This window comes from Selaginella moellendorffii, unplaced genomic scaffold (genome assembly GCF_000143415.4).
Source record: "Selaginella moellendorffii unplaced genomic scaffold, v1.0 SELMOscaffold_12, whole genome shotgun sequence".
Taxonomy (NCBI): Eukaryota; Viridiplantae; Streptophyta; class Lycopodiopsida; order Selaginellales; family Selaginellaceae; genus Selaginella; species Selaginella moellendorffii.
Genome location: NW_003314273.1, coordinates 757,452 through 765,598, shown reverse-complemented (window position 1 = coordinate 765,598; position 8,147 = coordinate 757,452). Strand labels below are relative to the sequence as shown.

The 8,147-nt window shown below is 50.6% G+C and overlaps 5 protein-coding genes across 6 annotated transcripts; 1 reads left to right on the top strand and 4 right to left on the bottom strand.

Moving 5' to 3' along the window:
• Positions 1-423: 423 nt before the first annotated feature.
• On the bottom strand, positions 424-1,705 carry LOC9660288 (zinc transporter 1). Its single transcript, XM_002969213.2, has 3 exons — positions 1,033-1,705; positions 821-970; positions 424-766 (listed from the first exon to the last, which is right to left on the bottom strand). The coding sequence occupies exons 1-3, from the start codon at positions 1,549-1,551 to the stop codon at positions 458-460; spliced, it is 978 nt and encodes a 325-aa protein (XP_002969259.1). The 5' UTR covers positions 1,552-1,705; the 3' UTR covers positions 424-457.
• Positions 1,706-1,819: 114 nt separating this feature from the next.
• Positions 1,820-3,131, bottom strand: LOC112346141. The gene is made up of 4 exons (XM_024674371.1): positions 2,892-3,131; positions 2,750-2,836; positions 2,544-2,686; positions 1,820-2,183 (listed from the first exon to the last, which is right to left on the bottom strand). The coding sequence occupies exons 1-4, from the start codon at positions 3,112-3,114 to the stop codon at positions 1,875-1,877; spliced, it is 762 nt and encodes a 253-aa protein (XP_024530139.1). The 5' UTR covers positions 3,115-3,131; the 3' UTR covers positions 1,820-1,874.
• A 139-nt stretch (positions 3,132-3,270) lies between these two features.
• On the bottom strand, positions 3,271-4,482 carry LOC112346140. Of its 2 annotated transcripts, none has more exons than XM_024674368.1 (4): positions 4,330-4,482; positions 3,947-4,288; positions 3,789-3,884; positions 3,271-3,727 (listed from the first exon to the last, which is right to left on the bottom strand). In XM_024674368.1, the coding sequence occupies exons 1-2, from the start codon at positions 4,418-4,420 to the stop codon at positions 4,077-4,079; spliced, it is 303 nt and encodes a 100-aa protein (XP_024530136.1). In that variant the 5' UTR covers positions 4,421-4,482; the 3' UTR covers positions 3,271-3,727; positions 3,789-3,884; positions 3,947-4,076. The 2 variants fall into 2 exon arrangements, with proteins under 2 accessions (XP_024530136.1, XP_024530135.1); XM_024674367.1 differs by having other exon boundaries at positions 3,427-3,682; positions 3,754-3,884.
• LOC9659487 (CAX-interacting protein 4) lies at positions 4,477-5,596 on the top strand. Its single transcript, XM_002969450.2, has 2 exons — positions 4,477-5,349; positions 5,429-5,596. The coding sequence occupies exon 1, from the start codon at positions 4,520-4,522 to the stop codon at positions 5,315-5,317; it is 798 nt and encodes a 265-aa protein (XP_002969496.1). The 5' UTR covers positions 4,477-4,519; the 3' UTR covers positions 5,318-5,349; positions 5,429-5,596.
• Positions 5,556-7,176, bottom strand: LOC9659486 (F-box/kelch-repeat protein At5g15710). Its single transcript, XM_002969212.2, has one exon. The coding sequence runs from the start codon at positions 6,838-6,840 to the stop codon at positions 5,731-5,733; it is 1,110 nt and encodes a 369-aa protein (XP_002969258.1). The 5' UTR covers positions 6,841-7,176; the 3' UTR covers positions 5,556-5,730.
• Positions 7,177-8,147: the final 971 nt, after the last annotated feature.

The window sequence follows — 8,147 nt, the reverse complement described above, 5'->3', positions numbered from 1 at the left end:
GTCATAGAAGATGGAGGAATAACATATCAACCTTTTTTTTATGGTTTTTACTTTAGTATATATATGCCTTAATTCATTTTTAGGCACTTGCACACTTATATTTCTTATTGCCACTTAATCTCTATTTTTTCCCAAACAAATAAAATCTTGTCATAAAACAACAACAGAAGACCAAGTGATTATATATAAATGCATCTAATCATAATGTAGCATTCAAATTGACCAGCATCAAAGAGGCTTCAAAGAGGTATAAAGTGTTGCATTCTATTTAATTATATGATAACACTAATTATAATTTACAAGACAATTTTATTATATAAAAATTAAATACTTCTTTATTTACAGCTATCTATCGCTGAAGTTAATATTTTAGAGATATTTATTTTAAAATATTTACATGAAAAGTAGAAAGTGATTTTCCAGATAAGCATATTATATTATATTTTTATGAAAACATCTAAGCCCAGATAGCAATCACCGACATTGCTCCAGCTCCCAAGACCAAAAACAAATATCCTAAACTGTAATGTCTCCAAGATTGTTGCAAGAACTCCTTACTCATGAAATGAGAGGCAAGTAAGTCAACCAAAGCCATGTAGATAAGAATTCCAGCTGACATAGAGTCAAACACTCCCTCCACAATCAAAGCCTTAGGATCATTTTCGTTATATCTCGAAGAAATAATCATTCCAATACCAATTCCACCGGGGGTCGTGATAGTGAAGAACAAAGCCATGAGCAGCTTGGAAACGGCCTTAAAGCTTCCCTGCATTGCAAGGCTGAATCTATCAAAACTTTACCACAGTAATGCCAATCTTACCAAGGAAATGCATCCACCAAGTGCTAATCCCTCGAAAAACTGATGGAACACAAGGGCCCCAACCAAAGGACGAACAGTACATGGACTATTCGAAGTCCCCATAGCGATTCCAATTATCACCGAATGTGCGAGGATCCCAAACTCTAGCACCTTTGCAAAGTCAAAACCTCAAACTCTAGATCACAGCGAAAGGCTAGAAGTTCTACACTTACCTGAGCCACAACTTTGTTTTTTATAGTTGTTGTTGTCGACCCGGCACTGGCTTCAAGCTCCTGCGAATCGTGGACCTTGGAGACCTCTGCGCTGTGATCGTTGGAAGGATGAGCGTGGACATGGTGTGGATGATCTGCATGATCGCCCATGGACGATGTCTCCCCCTCCCTGCGAGTGTAATAGCCCAGTGCCATGGAATCCACGAACAAAACCAGCATGGAAGTGGTCATGGCGATGAATCCCGGGAAGGGGAACTTCTCCCATGGATGCTCCGACAGGCATGGATTGGTGAGCGCCGCAAACGCGTCCGGGAGTATGTGCACGAAACCGGTGGAGAGGATCACGCCGGCCGCGAAGCACTGCCCCGCGAAGAACACTCTTGTGCGATTGAAGCTCTTGAACACCAGCGGGATCGCGACGCCTAGCAAGGAGCTGACGAGGATCGCGGCGATCCCCGCGATCTTGAGGCGCAGGGCTTCGTCCTTGTTGATGCATGATTCATCGCTGGAGCAATCCATTCAAAGGTGAAAAGCAAAAAACGAGAAAAAGATCGATCCCTATGACCACTACATCGATTATAAGTAGAAGAGATCGATCGCTAGAATCAAGACATCAATCAAAAGTGGCAGGCTAGATGAGAAAAGAAGAGTCAAGAAACGCTACCGTTCGATCGCTACGTGCAAGATTGTGATTAGATCTATTTATTAGGAGCCAAGATTGTCAAGAGACTAGAGATGTCGACATTGCCTATAATTTATGGAAACCAAAGGCGTGGAAATACTCACGGATGTCAACATTGTTCTTCTTTTATACCATGGTAAAAGTGAAAGATTCCTCGTTTTTATCTGGAGGACTTTGCTACTCCCCTATAGATGGACTTGTCCACGGGCTTGCCCTCCGCAAGAGAGGTGTGTTTAAACACGCGCTTGAGGAGGTCGGGATTAACTTCGAACTTCTCGGCTATGGCTTCCACGCTCAGTTGCTTCACTGCTCCCTCGGCTTGGCCATGGTGGAGGAGGAAGGCCTGCTTCAGCTGGAGGATGTTGAGCTTGCCTGGGACGATCCGCCCCTCCCTGTCGGCAGTGTCGACTTTGGATCGGCTCAGCGGCGCGGGGGTCCCGAATGGCTGCGGTGATGACGCTCTTGGGACCTGGAAGGAAAGCCAAAACTTCGTTTTGAGTGACAGGTCCTACAGCCGAAGCAAAGAGCCCGGAGAGAGCTCACAGTTCTAGAGGTTGCGAGCAAAGAAATGCTAGGAACTATAGTGGAAACTAGATGAAGTTTGGATGATCTAGCTACTGTGGGAATGCTGGAAACTACATGAAGTTTGGACGATTTAGCTATGGTGTAAGTGCTGGAAACTAGATGAACTTTGAACGATCTGAAAATGCCGGAAACTAGATGAAACTAGATGAAGTTTGAACGATCTAGCTACTGTGGAAATGCTGGTATGCTGGAAACTAGATGAGAAGTCGAGAGGAAAAAAAATGATAGTACCAAGAACACGTACCTCTCCTCCAGGTCCAACGTTCTCGGTCCTGGATACCACTTGTCCAGCGGCTTTCTGGACCATATACTTGTAAGTGCGATCGCTCTGGTCCCATTCTCGATCAAATGATTCTCGCTCAACCGGTTTGTGACCAGGAAAGGGCTCTACGAAGAACACAAGTAAAAAATTTGATCATAGAGAATGCAGGATCCATGGACGAAACTTACGATCGTATGATTTATCGAATGGAGGATCCGGGCGATAATCGGTCTCCTTCTCCTGCTGTGCTCGCAGCCGCGCCTTGGCATCCGGGGCTGCTCTCACACTTCTCAATCGCAAGATTCTAGCTACATGGAATCGAAATCTTACCTGGCTTTGGATTGCCATACAATTCTTTCGACTTGGCGGCCCATCGTGCCTCGGTCTCAAGCTGCTCCTTCGTCTTCACCCTCCGAACGCCCGCCGAGTAGAGCCGGATCGGCCGATCTTCGTCCTCCGCCGCCACGGCCTTGCGCGCGGCATCGCTCGGCGCGCTCTTCTCCTCCGCAAACCTCGCCGCCGCTCCTCTTGCCCTGCGAAGAGCTTGCCCCATTAAGAAAGAGCATCTCTCCAAGCATATACCCTTAAATGTTGGGAGTTTCACGTGGCAAAATGTAAGCTTCAAAATGGACGGACTGGATGCGCTTTCCACGTGGCACATTGTACGGGGCACATTCTAGGTTAGCATCTTTTTAAGTATATACTTTCGTTAAAATAAAATGGACGGACCAGATTACTCATGACTCCTCGCATCTCTCGCTCTCCTCCGGGAGCGAAAGCTTTGGAGATTTGGCGATGGAGGAAAAGGAGCAAGAAGAAGCCCCAGCTGAGGAGGAGGAGGAGAAAGCTCCCGTGATCGTGGAGGTGAAGAAGAAGGAGCCCCACGAATTCTCGCAGGCCAAGGTGTTTGTTTCTCTTGCCCCTATAGAATTGCCGCGAGGAGAAGCTTAATGCTCGCTCGCGCGCTCGCAGTATCACGTCGAGGAGACCGTGAAGAAGATCTCGTCGCACAGAGGTTGGTTCCTCCAAGATCTTTGGAAGATCAAGAGCTCCACTGGCTGACTTTGATCTTTTCTCCACAGGAATTCTCGGAACGATCGTCACAGACAGCCTTGGAATTCCTATCACGAGCACGATGGACGATCAAACCACTGCTCGGGTAATGTCTGGAAAATGGAAAAGAAAAACACACCTTTGATCGCTCCAATCATGTAAAACTTTTGTTACCAGTATTCCTCGTACATGGTTCCACTCGCGACCAAAGCCAAAGATTTGATCCACGACATCGAATCCAAGGTTCGCAGATTTTCTAGCTCCGATTTACTGCCATCAAAATCTTTTACTTCTTAGCTCCAGGATCAAGTGAGGCTTTTGAGAGTACGTACCAAGGTTCACGAGATTGTAGTCGTCCCAGATGGAGAATTCTATGTTATTGTCGTCCAGCTGACCAAATGAAAGAAAAGAAAAAACGAAAGAGAAAGGAAAGAGGGCGAATCAATCGATACCAATTTTTTGTTACTCGCTCTTCTTGATCTCTGGGCTTGATTGGAGAGCCTCGACGCTGGCTCTAGCTCGAGAAACAAACTCTGGATCGGGCTTTGGCTCCGCGCTCGTCGGAGGCTCTCGCATGGCCGATAGAATGTAGAAGGCAATCACGACATTGACGGAGACAACCGCCAGTAATCCACAAACGATGGTTTGCACTTCCGGTGAAAGACTGGAAAATCCTGGAGCCAATCTCTTAGAAAATGAATCGATCTCGCCATACCTGGGAGGAGATCGCGCTTGTAAGCCTGGAGAATGAGCAGCGGCGCCGTCCACATGAACACCGACGCGATAGCGAATTTCACGAGCGCCATTAAAACAAGGCGAAGAACCCTAAACGAAGAACCCTAAAGCATATTCTTTTCATTTCCTTTGCTAGGGTTTGTTGCGGAGCGAAGGAAGAGCGGATCAAGATGCCGGCCACCGCGGGGCGAGTTCGCATGCCCGCCAACAATCGCGTGCACAGCAGCGCGGCGCTACAGACTCACGGGATTTGGCAGAGCGCAATCGGGTATGATCCCTACGCCCCGGATCGCAAGGACCCCTCTGGCGGGGAGAGGGCGGCGCCGGTGCCGGCAGGAGAGAATGCCTACGATAGCTTCCAGGGATTGCTGGCGCTTGCGAAGATCCAGAGCGGTCAGGTTTCCAGCAGCGACGAGCCCCGCGGCGCCTGCCGGCGATGCAAGCGAGTTGGGCATCTACCATTCCAGTGTAGGAATTTCCTCGCGGTGGCCAAGGAGGACGTGGGCAATGGGGCCGTGGCGGTGGAGGGCAACACCAAGGGCGGAAAGCGCGAAGAGACTCATCCGGGGACCGACTCCGACAAGGGCAGTGACTCCGACGACGATAGCGACTCGGACAGTGATGTGGATTCGGAGATGGAGAGGGCGATCGCGAAGAAGATGTCGTCCTCGTCCCGGAAGAAGAAGCGCTACTCCTCGGAGAAGGACGATAGCTTGAGCAGTGACGATTCGGAGGGTGATAGGAAGCGCAAGAGACACCATAGCCATCGCAGCAAGAGCAGGAAATCCAGTTCCAAGAGGAGCCGGAGGGACTACTCGTCGACTGATGACGACGAGAGCTCCCGGAGGAAGCGCCATCACCGCAGCAAGAAATCGTCATCGTCGTCGAGCAAGAGGAGCCGCAAGGACCACTCGCGAAAGAAGGAGCGATCATCCAAGTCGAGGAGATCGCCCGAGGCTAGCGATTGACGAACTAAAGTGGGATTTCACGGATCTCCCAAGTGAGTGCTTTCAGCTTTTTAAATTCCCTTTTGTCTTGTTTTGCTAGATCAAGCTCCTCTTGCCTTGGTTGTCTTGCAGCTTTCCACCATCCAACTTGACAGGAATTTATATGCGTCGATCCAGAGGCTCGACGTTCATGTACTATGGATGAACCAAGAAAGAAAAAAGATACGGAAGCAAGCACTGTTCTTCAGTATAGATGTACTTTCGGTGAAAACTTTCGGTGAAAAATAGCTATATTGTAAAAGTGTCGAATCGCAGAAACTATTGACAGTTTTTCCTTTGAAGCGATCCTCGATTAAAAAATACCAACACTTGGCTCTTCCTTGATCAGCCACGTGGACGTAATTAGGGCTCTTGCGTGATGTTAGGGTTCTTCGTCAAGCTCTGGCCAAGAATGTGGGCTCGTAAGTGAGCCCGCTGAGCATGTCCTTGAATCTCCCGCAGTGCTCGGGCAGCCAGTGCCACTTCTTTTGCGACACATCGTACATGAGCGTCCTCCACCGGCACCAGCTATTGAAGCACACGGAATCCAGGCCGCGCGGCCGCTGGAGCGCCATGAAATAGGACACGCACTTGCAGAATTCCTGGAGGACGGGATCGCTGTTGGCGGTGGCGTCCTTCCAGTGGCACGATTGCGCGTCGAATTCCCAGATCCGGACCCTCTTGCTAGCCGCGGCGCCGGTGATCTTGGCGGCCATGACCAATCGGCCGCGGCACACGAGCAGCGAGGCACTGGCGAGGTTGGGGATGGCCAGCGCCGGTAGCTGCTGCGCGTGATCGAGCGTGATCCAGGATCGCTTGCCCATGTCGTAGGCGACGAGCTTGTAAGGCGGCACTGAGAGGCAGTAGAAGAAGCCATCGCTCCAGACCGCGCGCATCCCGGAGAAATCCTGGAAAGCGTCCAGCCGCGCCGAGGATTGGCACTCCCACCCGCCGCTGGCAGAGTCGTAGATCTCGGTGATGAGCTCCTGCGAGGAGGAGCTCGCAACCCCGGCGACGAGGATCTTGTACGAGTTCCAGCCCGATTCCATCATCCCCATCACGTAAATGAGCGTGATCCGGGAGAGGCCCGGGAGGATGCGGCACGATTTTGTGAGGGGATTGCAAACGAGGAGGAGTGGAGGCGAGCCCTTCTTCTTCTTCTGGGAGCTCAAGAACAAGAGGCCTCCCGCGGAGGCGACAATGCACGTCAGATCTAAGGCGTGGTCGGAGGGATTGACGGCCGGGATGTCGTGCCAGGTGCCCAGGGCGGGGCTGTAGGCACGGAATTTGTGGTCGCGGAACATGAGGAACCAGGGGATTGGGGCGGCGATGCGCGCCCAGTGCTGGAGGAAGGGCGGGGAGAGGAGGATCGATCGCCAGGTGTGGCACACGGCGCGGCAGCGAGTGATTGCGGCGATTGGGAGGAGCGCGAAGATCTTCTCGTGGAGCTCCAATGGAAGATGGAGCCATTTGTTGGGGGGGAGAAGTGGCTTCTTGTTCTCCATCCCTGGAATCGCTTGGAAGTCGCGCACAATCCTTGAATTTTCCCTCTTGTTCTTGAGATATTTCAATGAGAATCGAGAGATTATCGATCGAGGGATCGATGGCGCAATGGAACAGCTACATGGATTGCTCGATCGATGCTAGGAGGGGGGAGATTTTGGAGAAGAGAAAGTAGGCGCCGTGGATGACACTCAAAGCAGAGAGGCGGGAGCACTGGATCACAGCTGGTGCGCAGTCCAATTTTTTCTCTCTTTTTTTTCTGCCGCCTCCACACACACCGACTTTGCAGCCCAGTGCTCTGGCAGAAAAAAAACTCCGCCAAAGCAAAGGACGCTCAAGAACCCTAGAAAGAGAATGCGAGACCGAAAGATTTAAGCATCCACACACACCGGTTACGCCGGTTACGTAACCAGGCATCGTCCACCGTGGCCAGCGGCGGTCCGCGTGGCAGAGAGCGATAGGCCATCCCGAGCTACCTCTCTTTTTGTAGGTACACAAGAACCATATGGACAGGGACTCTACAAAGCCACCGTAGCGCCGACAATTGCCGCTCGCCACGTGGCGGGCAGCCAAGCCGTGTTTTGGATCTTTGGGTGTCGGCGGAGCACGGAAGGCGGGAGTTTGTGACCGCATGGCCCATTAGCTTGGGGCTCGTACCGTACACCATATATTTTAATCGTTTTCTGGAGGGAGGAGAATGGAGCCTTGTTTCGGGGTAAAGACGGTGCATATTGGGAGAAGCTTCGTAGAGTGCAACGTATTTGGTGCCTGGAGAGGGATTTCTCGACACGTGGGAGTTGGATGAATTTGTCGGCGCTATGGAAACGTTGGAGAGATGTATATTTTTTTATTTTTTTTTCTTTTTTGCGCGCTTAGCACGGGCAACCTTATCGTTTTGATAGTTAGATTCGCCCATCCAATCTCCAGAGGAAAAAAGGGGGGGCCAACAGCTTTTCGTGGATAGCTATCGGCGAACATAATTTTTGCTACAAGCGCGCGCGCATGCGCTGCCTGTCGCTTTGTAGGCTGCGGTGGTGCTAAGGAATTAGGGCAAACGCCAAAAATCTGCACGGCAAATGTAACGGTGCATTGTCTTTTGATCCTCTTTCGATCGATTGTGGTCGCGAAGTTATCTTGTAAAGGTTCTTGATCCATGACCGCATCCACTACACATCCTCAACTTGCTCCTGGCGGCCCGGGGATTTGGCGACAAAAAGTCTGATAGGCACTTCGTGGCACTGATCTGCGCACCAGCTGTGATCCAGGCACTGATAGGAAATTCGATCTGGTATGTTAAAATCTCAGGGTT